Below are 14,745 nucleotides of genomic sequence, written 5' to 3'. Positions count from 1 at the left end.
ACGATCTCTCACCATGATCATTGTGTCTCGTTAGATCTGTTTTGTCTATGAAGAGATCATGATCGCGATCCAACTCCCAGAATTTGCAATATATCACATAAAAGTGTTCATAACTGAAGTATGCTGTAACCTGATTAATATCCTCCTCGTGCTCAAGCACGGCGATCACCGCCAACAGATTGCTTCGTCTTAATTCGGCAATTGAAATTTTACCGCTCCAACTTCGATTCACGCAATAAAATATCCTAGCAATCACCTGCAATTATTTTCATAAATACATATTTGTAAACAATTAGTTGCACAGCTTATATGAAACCGCGAATAATTTCATTATTAGTTGCGGCTAAATTGTCAAAAATAAAAATATTATTACAATATTTCATAAATTATTTAAATCTGAATTTTTTAACAAAATATGTCGAGTAATTTTAAAATGAGATTTGATTATAATAAATTTTTATCCCAACAAGAGCAATTCAAGACGTTAAACGAAAACTTGCAAATCTATCACATCTGTACGATAATTATTATAAACTGATCACAATTTAATTTTAATAGAAATCAATATGATTGATACAATTAACATATTTCTATAAATAAGAAATGAGATAGTTATTTTCTACAAACCGTGTGTACATAACGAGAATGAAATTCCGTAGCTTCTTTTAAAAATGTCAGTCCTGGATGCGTTTCTACTACGTCTTGTACAAGAGGGATCAAGTCTTCCGGAAGTATACTGTTTCTATGTCCCCGAGTGATAATATTGATAAATTTACTAGCTGCATCGTGATGGGTAGCTGTTAATCTGTAAGGATAATTATAAAATCTGATTATTGCTTCATCCAATTTCCATTTCAATATGTTTGGCGGTATAAATAAATTACATGTCCAAAATAGATTATCATAAAATAAATGTTCATATATTTTGAAAAGTAAAGTCAAATAAAATCAATAAAAAGATCTTTTAACATATTATTACTACATTTCTCCTAGATATATCTTTCAATGTAAAAAGGAAAAAATTATAATTCTGTTTAAAAAACTAAAAGATCTTTATTCTTTATGAAAAAAGAATGATTAAAAGATTTTTATTTTTATAACAAACTTGTTACAATTTACTTTCTATAAAATGACCGACAAATTTATACTTTTAATATTTTTTACAGGCAACTAGAAGTATAGGCAATTTCTATAAAATAATTGATGTAACATAATTTCGAGATACCAAAAAACTACTCATATTGAAATTAATTAGTATAGAAAAGACACCATACGTGCAAATAACTATCTTATAGATAAAGACATTGAAGAAATTGTAACTTTAGTTTTTTTAGAATAGAATCCTGGTAAGCAAACTGCTCGCAATGTGCCAGCAAACTGACAGCAAATTGCTAACAAATTGGCATTCACTGTGTTTGCATTAATACTTTGACTGCCATAGCACTCATATTTGAATGACACGTTAGTTTCTGCAAGGGTGGCGATTTTATTTATTCAATTAAGAAAAATTTTACCAAGCATTTAAAATGTGAAAAGAAACAATAAAGTTTAAAATAAAATAATGCACTAATTTATTACAAATAGAAATTATTCATTTCTTCTGCTTAAATTTTATATATAATTTTGATGGTCATTTTATAAATTAATCTGTATGTAACTCAAATATCACAGTAACAGTTACGCTAAATATTTCTTTTTTATATTTCGTTGAAATATACAGAATTTGATAAGATGTAAGAAATTCAGGAAATAGTCATGATTTCACTTGATATATGTTCTTAAAAATATAGATTGTGTTCCATATCTTACTCTTTCCAAAATTCAAGAAAGACATTCATCTCGACAAATCCTTTTTGCTCACCGCCTGCTGCCAGAAAGAGTGGTATTTTCCAATACAAGGGTAAGTCGCAAGCCTATACAGTAAGGAAAAAATCCACAAAATTCAGAATATACCAAAATAGATAATATATTAGTGTATCATAAGCTTATATTACAAATAAATATTAGGAATGTTGACAAAAATAGGAATACTACGCATTATTGTGTGGAAGGATAAATCAAAATATTAAACTTATTCTTTTTCTTAAAACAATATATTGTTATGGATTTGAATTATATAAAATAATTGGATATTTTTAATGTATAAAAAAAGTTAAATATATAATTCTTTGATCAGAATGAAAGCGGTTGTTAAAAAAATAATTTAAAAAATTTGTTTGTAATTTTTATTTATCATCTGGTAGTACTCTTATTTAGCTTTGATTTAAAATAGATAAGGAAAGAGCGAATAAATTATTATTAAGTAACACTACATACATCAAAACTTTTGAAACACTTTTCTATAAAATCGTGTATTTTCACCTTCACGTATTTTTTTTTAGAAATACATTGAATAGATTTTTGTAGAAAATTCTTTTAAAAAATGAGTGGAATGATTCAGTTTTATAAAAATTAATTTTATCGAAAGTTACAAATATGTAAAGAAACTGACTTTTTTTTAAATGTACACAAAACTTAGAAAGAGTTGATTTAGAAAAAAAGCATTTATCAAAATGTCAAAATGTTATATGATAAAACAATTAGAAAAGACAATCCAAATACGTTAATCCAGTAGTAAGAAAAAGAAACATAAAAGTAGATAGCCCTATAATTTCATGCGTCCTCTCCCCTAACAAAAGTAATGGAAGCATTGTTTTAATTTAAAAATGTATAAATTCTGACCTTTGTGATGGTGTGAAATTGTGCGCGAGAAGCACGACAATTCGGTAAACTTTGAAAGGCCGTAGTAATTTTTGAGACAATCGTCTCTACTTGTGAGAGAGGGAGTGGCTTCCCTCCTGGAAAATAAAATCTGCAAAAGAGATAGTTTTATTTTAAAATTAATCATAATAGAAAATTTATTGGCTAGATTTATTGTTAATCAAATTAAGCTAGGGCTAAGGATGGATGCTTGTTTCCCAACATATATTTTCAAACGAAGAGATTTCTTAAAAAAGTAATAAATAGAGAGAATAACAAAAAGTAACAGAATTAAAATTTTTTCATTTAAACAAATTTGATGTTGCTTTACAACTTTTTATGTATTGCATTATATTTCAATTAATAAATAAAATATGTAGCTCATAAATAATTTTTCTTTTATTATAAAAATGTTATCTTTCAGTAGCATCAAAAGGTATTATACAATTGTGTCTCGTACCAATCTCTAAATAATTGGACTAAATTTAAAAGTTTCAAATTTTTAATGAAAATAAAATAACGCGATTTTTCAAGTTTCCAATTTCTCGCTGTTACGATGATATAATAGAACATTTATTAAAATATTTGTACAAAATTTGTACATGTAGAAAATATACGCACCTCGGTATATGAACATTTCTATTGCCTTTCACCTGCCTTTGCAAAGTTGTGTGTGGTGGCAAACTTTTTTGTTGAGTCTTCTCTTTCGAGTAAGTCTAGAAGAAGAGATGGAAGTTAAATTAGAAAAATTTTGTAAACAAAAAAATCGATTAGAAATCTATCTGTAAGAATACATCATCTCTTATCATAAACAACATCAATTGAATAACAGAACGTAATGAATTTTCCCCTTTGAAACGTACATTCCGCGAGTTCGTTATAACTCGTTGGTGTCGATCAAGGACACACCGACATCCTGTTACGAGACATCATAAGAAGATTTCGAAGAATGCAAAGAGGTGATCAATGCACTGCCGCACCTCGCAGCGCCGATGGTTACATCATGGTCATTATATGACTGCTCTCACTCAGTTCACATGGCACAATAATAGTAGCTAGTGACGACCTCAAGATCAAGTTGCTTCAAATACGACGATAATTTTGACTTTCAATTTAAATTTATTCCCAAATATCACTCGAAATAAAAAAGAGCTCCGAGGAGTATTGATAAAAGTTTTAACGTAAATATTTAAAAGATTTACAGAGATATATAATTATACTGAAATATATTTTATTTTACTTTCGTAAAGTAGAATAGTATCCTGAATTCGCAGTTATGGTTTGTGTAAAGTGCGTGTTAATGCCAATATCATTAACGTAAACAATAAAAGAAAAATTGTTTGCTGTTTAAAAATCGTAAAAGTTACCTGCGCCTTATTTTGCACTTCGTGGCCACCTCTCCATGTATTAATGGCCGGTTGTCGTGGGCCTCGTTTGTCTAAAAGCAGCTCGCTCGGGCATTTCTCGAAGATAAGCACACGCTCGGCTACGGAACCTCTGGTGAGGAACGGCCGGACGGGATTGTTGCCTGTTCCTGTCGCCACGGCTGTCCTTATATGCTGCTTCTGTTGACTAGTCAATTCCGGATGGGGCACAGCCTGCTCTAAACGCGGTCGTGGAGAAGTGATTCTTGGTCCCCATCTCGAGGTCACTGGGTCTTTGTCTGTGCTCTTAATATCCTTATCCTTTCGTATCTCCATTTCAAATTTGGTTCTCGCGTTGGAGACCAATTGCTCCGTGGTGGAATTGTTGTACGGATTGTTGGAGGCTCGTTGCTCCTCGAGTCGCTGCTGGGTAGGTGGATTTTGTTGAGCGGCCTGGTATCTGACCTTGGCATAGTCAATCGCTGACATAGCGGACAGATCGTCCTTGGTGAGTGATTTCGCGTCGTTGGCTAATGCAGCATGATCAGTAGACACAGTGGCGGCAGTGGCTGCATTGCCAATATTGGATATATCTGCCGTAGAACTGGAAGCCCCCGAGCTAGATACCGTCGAGTTATTCCCATGGTAGTTGTGTCCTCCGATGATAATTTGCTTGACCGGTTCAACCTTTGGTTTTTCTTGCTTAATAGCCGGTTTCTGTCTCGTGCGCAAACACGCTATTGTCCTCTCTGGCTCCTCAGTGATTACGGCACCTGTTTTCAGCGCGTTTATCAGTCTTTCTTCCTCCCGCGCGACCTCGTCGAGGTACGCGCACCGCGAGTTCATTCCCGCCATGACCGATCTCTTCTCATCCTGCGCCGGCAATATTTTCGTAATATCCTCTTGCTGAGGCGCTTTAGCTGACGTGCGAGGTACGTCCGCATTTCTTTTGGCGTCGTTTAATTTATTTTTCAATGGCCAAGTTGTCAAACCTGAACTGGGCGATGAGTTCAACGAGGTGTCAGTGGGCGATGGCGATGCGATTAATGTACTAGTGGGCCTCTTTTGCTGTATCGCTCTGTTGGAAGGTGTCAAATCGACTGGGAAAGTGGTTTCGATAGTCTCCAGGAAGACCTCGCAGTGATGAGAGCCGGGCGTCTTCGCAGGAACCTGAGGTTTCACTATTTGCGACGGTTTATTCAAAAACGATGAGGTAGGAGACAGTAAGACACTCGTCAATTTCTTCGAGTTATCGGCAATTATATTATTTTTCGTGGCAGCCGTCTGCTGCTGCTGTTGCTGCTGCGCGGAGTTCCTTTCAAATTTCTGCAGGGCAAATTGTATGGAAGACGGTAACGGCTTAGACGGTGATCTCTGTTTAGAAGCAGCTATTCTAGCTTTGTCCTCTACTACAAAATTGTTGACTAGTTTCTCGAGATTACCATTGTCCAGATTCGGCGTTTGCGTCAATATGTCTACCGTTGTCGGGGACGAATGTTCGAGTGATGGCGACGGCGACGTCCTGCCGCCGATATTATTTCCAGTCACGGCATTCCCGAGAGCGGGCGAATTGCAGGGTGTCAATGCGCTGCCAAATTTGTCAGCAGCAGTTGTATTGCTGTGGCAAGTTAATATCTCCGTTGGTGCCAATCCGCGGCTCTTCCACGTCTGATAAATCGCCTCTGCATGATCGCTGATCTGCTTGGCGATCGCGGCGATATCTTCCTCGCCGGAAGCGGACGTGTCCGCGGGAAACTTTCGACGTAGGTCATGCTTGGCCGTGGCAGCCATATCATAGAAACGCTGCTTTTGTTGACGCAATTGCGGATGATGGTCGAGCAAGAAATTCACCACTCGACTGCTCAACTCGACGGACTGATCCAGCACCAGTTCGACTAACTCGGGATTCTCTCGAATTGGCACGATGTTAATTGGAATCGCGTAACCGAAGTGGATCGTTTGACAGTTCACTCGAACATATTCTGAACGCGATTCGTTCACCAGGCAGGCGTTCAAATTTGGACAGTGCACCGCCTTACTTGGACGAGAATCGACGATCAATGGTACGAAGAGATTGCGTCGTGTCGCGTAGACCTGGCAGCCCCAGGACAACGACGACGACAGCGGTGACGATGATGACGATTGATGCAGCTCCGCTATTTCAGCTGACAACAGGGGTGAAGATGTTCTTGAAGATTTCTCAGGTATTGTTATCGCTGGCATATCTCAGGCCGGTTGGCCCAAAAATCTCATTTTCCACAATCGCCACGTCGTTATCTTGCAGTTTTCTTTCATGTGACCCATCGTCGCTCCTTCTTTTTCATTCAGGTTCAGCCCGTTGTTTTTTTATTTCTAACTTTTCCTCTTCCCACCGCGTATAATTATTAACATCATTAAAATATTTTTTAATAGGTTGACGGTTAATAACACGGCTGAAATAATAGCCGGATTTCAGGTGCGATCAGACTCGCATAGATGAGTAGGGATCTGCAAAAATATGAATTAACTTTGATGTATAAATGTTTAGTAAAATAACTAAGTGTAAAAAATGAAAGTTACCAACAAATTGACAAATATTTGCATAATTCATATCAGGGTGAATGAAAACCACTGTTTTCTCTTAAGCCGGTGTGAGAATAAGGAAGAAAGCTAGAGGATGAGAGGATAGCAGTTACATGCAGCATCTTTTTCCCAACAGTTTTCCCAAACAAATAATGTCTGAACTAATAAATGCAATCAGCTGTTAAGATTAGTTCTAAACAGATTATTCCACCATACATCAACCCTTCAGTCTCTATCTCGTCTCCAGCGAACCCTACATCCGATATTAGAACGCCTTGCGTTATCGATTATTGTTTCAACAAAAATTCTACCTATTTCTTTCGAGGGAAGAGATCCCTCTCGAACTGTAAAAACAGTTCTCAGCCGTCTCTCAAAACGAATACACCTTTGACTCACACCGCCAAATAAAGTCTTGGTACAAGGACAGCTCTCTACTTTATTTCATTGAAATATTAAGTCGCGTCTCGCGCGTGACGCAGCTCACCTTTCGTAAAAAAAAGGCTAGCAGAACTGTTAAAGCCTCGGAATTGGATCGGAAAAATGTGGCAAATAAGGCGAAAAAATGGATACGAGGGGGAAAGCAATTTTAGCGAAGATCAGAATGGCCGCGAGGAATATAAACCCCTTGAAACCAGAGGCCACGAAATAGTAACAGAATTGGAAATACACAACATGGACGTTTGTGTTTTATCCGAAGCAAAGCAGGACAAGGGAAAACGCAAATGTGAAAACTATATATTGTTCTTTAATGAAAAAAAATAATAGAGCGAAGCCTGGAGGATATTAATTCATCAAAAATATGACCAACACATTGAATCTGCCACAATACATACGTTGCCGGCTAAAAGTTTGAGGTCGCATATAAATGTTAAAAATCTTCCAGTGAAATATTGCTTGAAAGTCCGAGTCACGCCTTATTTAATACTTTTTCTTAATTTGAAAGTAAACAGACGTTATATATGTGTATATACTTAGCATAATTGAGTTTAATTATATTTTTATTACTCTTATCGTCGGTTTGTTCTCTTTGGTCACTATTTATTTCGATTTCACTCGATTTAGGTCGACTTTAACCACAAGCGAAAATAGTGGATTTCCATCGGAAACAATTTCGGCGGCAAAACATCATGATTCCACATACGAAATTATGACAAGACAACATTATTCGTGGAGATGTTGCACATTGACTGCGATAGCGTCGTTCTACGGGTCGACTACCGTTACTGACCCTAATAACCTCGTTGGCTGTTCTCGACGATCAATTAATTATGGCCTAATTGGCGTTAAAGGGCTGATATTGCGATAACAAACCAACCGCGGTTTGTTCCCTTGCTTAGCAACTATATCCGCCAATATCGCGCGTAAAACGAGAAAAATTATTGATAGCCATCGGCACGGACCGCGTCATTAATCGATAAAATATAGATATAAAAGAGATTGCTTATATATATCCCAAGCAAAATGAAGAAAAAAGTAATCGGTCTTGTCTTACGCCGATAAACCTCGGCGTACTTTTACTTCACAGGATCTCGTTTTTTCCCCCCCTTCATTTAACGCTCGCGTCGTTTTATTTTATCTCCCGATATCTTCCGCATATCTTTCATTCGTGTATTCCATTGGCTTTACCATAAATTAAATTCGTAACTTTACTCTAGCGCGACAATACATTTTTCCCGTTGGGCCTTTCGGCTTTCACTTTACGAACGCTCGAGCCCTCGCCATTCCCACGTAGTTCAACTTTAATCTATTCTTTATTAAGAAATACAGATAATGACAACACAATTAAGAAGAAAACGAAAGCGACGCGGGGGAAGACGGAGACGTGGATGACGATAGGTATTGCTTGTCGGGCGGCTCCGTCGAGTGTCGTTCGTGCTCGAGCAGAGCTAAGAATACCGCGGCCAGCCATATTTGGCAATGAGACCGCGTGACCACGGTATGTAACCCACAAGCATGGACACTGAAAGAGTCTTTCTTTTTACTTTCCCACTTTGTAGATAAAAGAATTTTGCAGCACGGCGAAAACAGGAGTGGAACCCCGATCGTGCGGAGACAATGGGATTACAATACTATGAGGATCTACCCGAAGGACAACGCGCGTTTACGTTGAGTTAGGATATCGCGAAGGGATGCTCCCTCTTTACTTTTATCTCCCGTTTAATCTGTTGTAAATCGACATTGTTTCTATCATCGTCTCGTTTGCCTCTGCACGCGAGGGGGAAAAATCTCGTGGTGCAAAACGGCCGGTTTAACTGGTAATAGGCTGACCTTTTAATAGCACGATTCTCTTCGTTTATTACGGACGATTAGAGGAAGTAATGCAACGTGAGGAAGTTCAAAGAGGATTAAGAACGCCGCGCCCATCTTGCAGATTCTAGGTCAAATCGAAAGGGTGTGGTGAGAGATTCAAATACAGGCCGCAGAGCAATTTGTCGAAATGCTTCAACTTCAATGACTCGGGCTGTCGGATTTTTCAACGCGTTGTTGCAACTCACGAGAGTGCACGCCCGTCGCTTGGTCCATCGCGGATAATCTCAGGTACGTCGTTTCTTGTAACGCAATGTCACGTGGAATTTAAATGTAATTAACTGCGATCGATATCAATTGGGGCACTCCAGAGAGGTGAATTAGATACGTAATTCTTCACCCCAGCGGTGAAATTGACTCTTGAGGAAAAGCGAATATTCTAAAAAAAAGAAGATAAATGAAATTTCGATTTTAAATATGTAAGAGAATGAATTCGGACCGATAAAACCGTTTTGAAGCTTCGACGTTTCATCAACGTGCGCTTGCCATATATCGTGTTACGCGTCCAATGTTAGTTCATAAAGTATTATTAGGTGTGTGCTACAACTTCTTTGCAAATGCTTCACCGTGAGAATAAATACGTCTTGGTGTAGCATCAATAAATTTCAAAATTTTGACAGACCTGCGCTACCCTCCGTTTATCCAGTTACCATCAGAATCCTTGTTAAGCTGTAGCGAGACCCCTTTGTCTTAAACATTCAGTCAGACTATTGCCTTTTGCGCAATATCCCATTCTTCTCCACGAAGCAACGGTCTGTCTTGAAACTTTAAAGAGCGCAATTCTCTATTCTTTGTTTCCGGGAGCAACTGCAACTTGCAACTCACATTATCAAAGTGCCCGACGTCGACTTGTTTCTTTTTAAAATACGTTGGAGTGAAAATCTAAGAGATATATGTATACTTCTTGCTCGATCTCCGGTTTGGGGAGCAAAATATTCCTATAATAACTATTTGAAAAATGTTCCAGGTAAAGTTTACTCGGTTTTTCTTATCGTAGAATTAAATAGCAATAACAGCTTCGCAAAAGTAAGTGGAAAGGGAGAGATGTTATCGAAGAAACAGGGAGCAAAAATTGCATTACTGCTATTTAATTCTACGAGCGAGCTCGAGAGGCGCACGGTAGTGTCTCGTTCTAAATCACACGCTGCGACAAAAGAGATGGACCGTGCATCTACACATGAGCGACCCGGTTGCACGTAGGTACCTGAGACAAACAGAAACGGCCAGGCCGATCGAGTTTTTAATAGGCTTAATCGATAGCTTGGGGTCTCAATTACATAAAGAAAGTGTCTTCTATTGCACACGTGCCCTACAAGCGGAGATATTTACGACGCAGAGTCACGATGTAAAAATGTTTTATTATTTAAGGAAAAAGGTCTTGCTCGTCGTCACACCGTCACTTACTGTTGCAATTTTCGACTATCGCTACTTTCTCGCTAGCGCTGCATTGAAAGAAATTGTTGAGTATATCTCCAGCGTCTCCATGACAACGTCTCTACCACATTTCCGCGCGTGTGTGGGACAATAATATCCCCCGGACACAAAAGAAAGAGCACGTTGTACGTGTGCGTTTAGAGCCTCGACCGGCTTCAGACGGTAGAGGAGGAGCGCTACAATTGCACTACAATTCTCGCTGTTAGGCTCGACCATTCACAAGTGCTAAATTTTGCGCGTTTTATCATGCGCTTTCAGTGAATTTGTAATACATATAAATATTTTTATTTCTATTTGCAAGAAATTAATATCAAAGATTGGAGGCGAATTTCACGTTAATATCTTTCGGAAAATATCTGTAGAGAACAAAAAGCAGACAAAGAAATCAATACTTTCAATTGAAATTTTCTGTTAATCTTTTGCTCTAAGACACTGCGAAACGTTATCGAAAAATTGTAATGACTATAAATGTATCAATATCGATTTTCGTAATTATATAAGAGCAGTGATTGGTCGAAAGTAAGAAGTCAGCTACATAAGATTGATATTAACAATACTAAACTGTTTCTTAAATGATATACTCGCAAAATATGCAAGAAATTAATATCAAAGATTGGAGGCGAATTTCGCGTTAATATCTTCCGGAAAATATGTGTAGAAAACGAAAAGCAGACAAAGAAACCAATACTTTTAATTGGAATTTTCTGTTAATCTTTTGCTCTAAGATACTGCGAAACGTTATCGAAAAATTTTAAAGACTATAAATGTATCAATATCGGTTTTCGTAATTATATAAGAGCAGTGATTGGTCGAAAATAAGAAGTTAGCCACATAAGATTGATATTAACAATACTAAACTGTTTCTTAAATGAAATACTCGCAAAATATGCTTGCATTTGCTTGCGAAATAAGTTAAAAAATTATTGAAAGTGTATAAAGCTTTAGTATACTTTAGTATACTAATACTAAACAGATTCAATATAATAAATACAATAGCTATTTTCGCGTTAGTGTCTCTAGAATTTATTTATTGCTCTTAAGGCATCATAGTTTCGACTTTATAACTAATGTTTAACTTAACAGAGCGAACTAACAACCGGCAAAGTAACTAATTTATTTAATAAAATTTATTGTGCGCAACAGTAAAATGATTTCGTTTTATTTTGCTGTTGACCAATAAATTCAATGATATCTTAAGAATAATAAATGTTAAAAAATTGAAGTTTTCCCATTTTTTAAATAATTTATGTACAGGAGTTTTTCATATAATTTAAATCAAACTTGTCAACTTCCGTATTACATTATAATTTAACGATCTAAAAAAATTTCGTATATTCTTAATTCATATCAGTTACTTTTTGATGCAATAGGCCGTGTGTATGTTAATCATAAATACCTCTCTGACCCAAATCAACACACATAAATTTCTTTTAAGAGTTGAAACTCCTAACGTACTTAATTTCATTGCAAACATTTCTTTACTCGTCACATATCGTAGTTATAAAATTCATTAATCCTTTTGTTGCAACTTAAACCACAAATTTTTCAAAACTACGACGTGATAGGGCAATTTGATGTACGGGTATTGAGCGCTTACGCTAAAAAAATTATAGAAAACCTTCGGTCTTGTGCATTTTTTGGTTCAGTAGTGCAATCGATATTAATACATTCCATTAAAAATGTTTAATATATCTTTGCAGTATTCTAGAGCAACACATTAGCAAAAAATTCTGACAACTCTTGTTATTGAAATATGTAAGTATAATAAATAGCAAAATAAAAATATTTTTCTCAAGAACAAATTCTTCAATCGCGTTGAAAGCTTTTCTCTTAAAAAGTTATTAATGTCAATATGGAATTTGCAGCAGAATATGTTTAAAAAGACGTAAAATATTTTCCTCAAAAATTGAAACCGTGTTTTCAATAGCTTCCAGTAACTTCGTTACAAACAAAAGTTTTAATTTTTACGATTTTCACATAAAAAATGCTTCGAAACTTTCAGTTTAAAATTCAGTTTAAAAATATAAATAATATTTTGCGAAAGCTAAAGCAGATTCACCGTGTTTGGTCGGAAGGCTATTAGCGCAATACGCTTGTTTTTTTCCCCGCAAGGTCTTAATTTAACAATTGGTAATTGCACAAATGATACAATCTGTTTTTTTATAAAAATATTCTCAAAACATTGTGTTATTAAACTAAAAAACCACTATGTGCCTTTGCCTCATCACAGCTTTTTAAAAAAAAGATTGTATGGTCCGGTTTTTTATTTTCTGGTTAATTGTTAACCAGCGGTTAGTCGATTCTCGGTCTCTTCTTAGATAATAACATAGAAAAATTGAGACGGGAAACTTATAGTCGACCCAACTGGCTAGTTATTTAATTAGTTTATTACACAACGTTTCGACCCTATTCTTTTGGGTCCTTTTCGAGTGATACTGCAAATCAAAAACACCAACGTTATGAACAATGTAGGCTAATAAATAAATAAATAGGATTTAGTTAAATAGTTAAAAGTTCAGTAACGCACCTAAGTCAGTCGTCGTCGTCGAATAAGACAGAGTCGAGTTATAAAATATATGTATGCGTGCGACCACTGTGGTAGCTAGGCTCGAACTAATTTGTTAGTCATGTCTTAAGAACAATACAAGGTGATGCGAACTAAACAGTTTTGATTAAACAGTCGTATATTACATTTAAGTTTTCGGTGTCCGTTTGTAAAAACATAGAAAAAGAGTCGACTAACTTCTGGTTAACAGTTGACCAGAAAATGAACAACTCGGACTCTCTCTAATTTTTCAGGTAGTTACATGGAACTCGAACATATCAGTTATTAATTAGCTTTCAGATCGTAACGGAATCGACGCGATTTGTCTATCGCATACATAATTTGTAAGTGACACAAAGGAATATCCGATTGCCACTGCATGCAGACGTGTGCTTCGCGTTTCATCTACTTGACAAATTAGTTGAGAAACGCAGATAAATTATTGACCGGGCCTATGAATCAGTGGCGCTGCTTCTCTTGTGATCTTCAAGATCGCAACTCGTACATTGTATTCCCGATCGTGCGACAACCTGTAATTCTTAACTAGATTAATTTTTTTTATTTTCAAATTTATAAATCCAGCCGCGATGGGCGGGGTGGGGGGGGGGGCGGGAGGGAGGGGAGGGAAGAGAAAAATTCAACGAGAATTGGCACCTAACGATACGCGAAACGTCCCATTTGTTTCGGTGTCCACCGCGGTATTTATATTCAACATTTTGAGGAGTAGCTTCGAAACAATAAATGCATTAAAGCAGTGCACGAACGACACTCGTTCCCTCGTAGCTCTGTACCGCGGGTTAATCGGCACGGAAAATTAATTGTCGCGCGTAGAAGGAGAAATGCGGGAAACCTAAATAGTTGACACAAGTTTCTGCATAAACGATCACCTGGGGTGAAGAGCGGAGCAGAGAGAGAAGGTGGTGGGATGAGGGGAGAGAAAGGGGAGGATAAAATGGGAGAGGAGACGAAGACGGGGGCGGGGGAGGGAGGAAATAGGGAAGGAAGGCACAAGAGGGGGAGGAAAGAAAAGAGGGAGGGGAGAGCAGGAGAGACCGTGTGCGTGCGTGCGTGCGTGCGTGCGTGCGTGCGTGCGTGCGTGCGTGCGTGCGGAGGTGGTATATATAGTATGCATAGGAGTAAAAAGAGATGTAAGAATTGTAAAAGTTTAGGCGATACGAAATTTGAAAGAAATGCACGAACCTCGACAGCGCGGCGGCTTTGCGTGCTGTAAGAAACTATCCACCCTTTCGTCTGTGCATATTATATTCGGCGATCTCCCAACACTGACAGAAAGAGGCATAAATAGTAGCACCGATCACTCGGAGCAGAATTCCCTCCCGACTGCTTCGTGTCCGAGCTGCGCTGAAAGTTATGCTCCGGAGGGTATACCATTATAGGCACGTAATCGGACTATCTAGACGCAACACCGTCGAAAAGTGATACGACACCCGCATTAGCCTCGCTACGTCTCCTTCACTTTTGCCGTTCGCCGTTCACCACAACCACACCGTTGCACCAAACCATATCGAACTGATGAAAAGCACGCTAATACAAGCCTCTGCTGCCATAGACGTAATATAAATAGACCAAGCGAGCACCATTCCGCGACGGTGCCCCTCAGTGGGAAGCCCAGCGCTAGAGGGAGAGAGAAAGAGAAAGAGAGAGAGAGAGAGAGAGAGAGAGAGAGAGAGAGAGAGAGAGAGAGAGAGAGAGTTTTGGCAGTCACTCTGTCTCTCTCGCATTTGCGTCTGCGCGAGTTCTATGCGTTGGATTGGCTCTATTTCCTTAAGGCCC

The 14,745-nt window shown here is 37.6% G+C and overlaps 2 protein-coding genes and 1 long non-coding RNA gene across 7 annotated transcripts in view; 2 read left to right on the top strand and 1 right to left on the bottom strand.

Annotated features, from left to right (window-relative positions):
• The window catches only part of LOC105564278, a 17,767-nt gene extending 3,181 nt beyond the window's left edge, over window positions 1–14,586 (bottom strand). For 3 of the 4 annotated variants that reach the window (XM_012016539.1, XM_012016541.1, XM_012016542.1), the window contains exons 1-7: window positions 14,152–14,586; window positions 4,107–6,590; window positions 3,361–3,455; window positions 2,722–2,851; window positions 1,810–1,913; window positions 628–805; window positions 13–256 (exon numbers count right to left, since the gene is read on the bottom strand). In XM_012016539.1, the coding sequence (XP_011871929.1) occupies window positions 13–256; window positions 628–805; window positions 1,810–1,913; window positions 2,722–2,851; window positions 3,361–3,455; window positions 4,107–6,326 (2,971 nt within the window). In that variant the 5' untranslated portion in view covers window positions 6,327–6,590; window positions 14,152–14,586. Of the gene's footprint in view, window positions 1–12; window positions 257–627; window positions 806–1,809; window positions 1,914–2,721; window positions 2,852–3,360; window positions 3,456–4,106; window positions 6,591–9,594; window positions 9,944–14,151 lie in introns of those variants that run through there. The other variant, XM_012016540.1, reaches the window with a different exon arrangement.
• Window positions 6,629–10,012, top strand: LOC105564279. 2 transcript variants are annotated; one of them, XR_001009105.1, is made up of 3 exons: window positions 6,629–8,601; window positions 8,680–9,203; window positions 9,940–10,012. It is a non-coding gene; the product is annotated as an uncharacterized LOC105564279 (long non-coding RNA). The 2 variants fall into 2 exon arrangements; XR_001009106.1 differs by having other exon boundaries at window positions 6,629–8,920; window positions 9,037–9,203.
• The window catches only part of LOC105564311 (DNA helicase MCM8), a 7,459-nt gene continuing 6,777 nt past the window's right edge, over window positions 14,064–14,745 (top strand). The window contains exon 1 of the mRNA XM_012016596.1: window positions 14,064–14,099. The gene's annotated coding sequence lies outside the window, so the exon portion shown is untranslated. The remainder of the gene's footprint in view (window positions 14,100–14,745) is intronic.

The sequence above is a fragment of the Vollenhovia emeryi genome, unplaced genomic scaffold, assembly GCF_000949405.1.
Source record: "Vollenhovia emeryi isolate VEMERY1.0 unplaced genomic scaffold, V.emery_V1.0 DF939167.1, whole genome shotgun sequence".
In the NCBI taxonomy this organism is placed as follows: Eukaryota; Metazoa; Arthropoda; class Insecta; order Hymenoptera; family Formicidae; genus Vollenhovia; species Vollenhovia emeryi.
The sequence above is the reverse complement of the archived record's forward strand: the minus strand, read 5'-3'. Positions and strand labels throughout refer to the sequence as shown.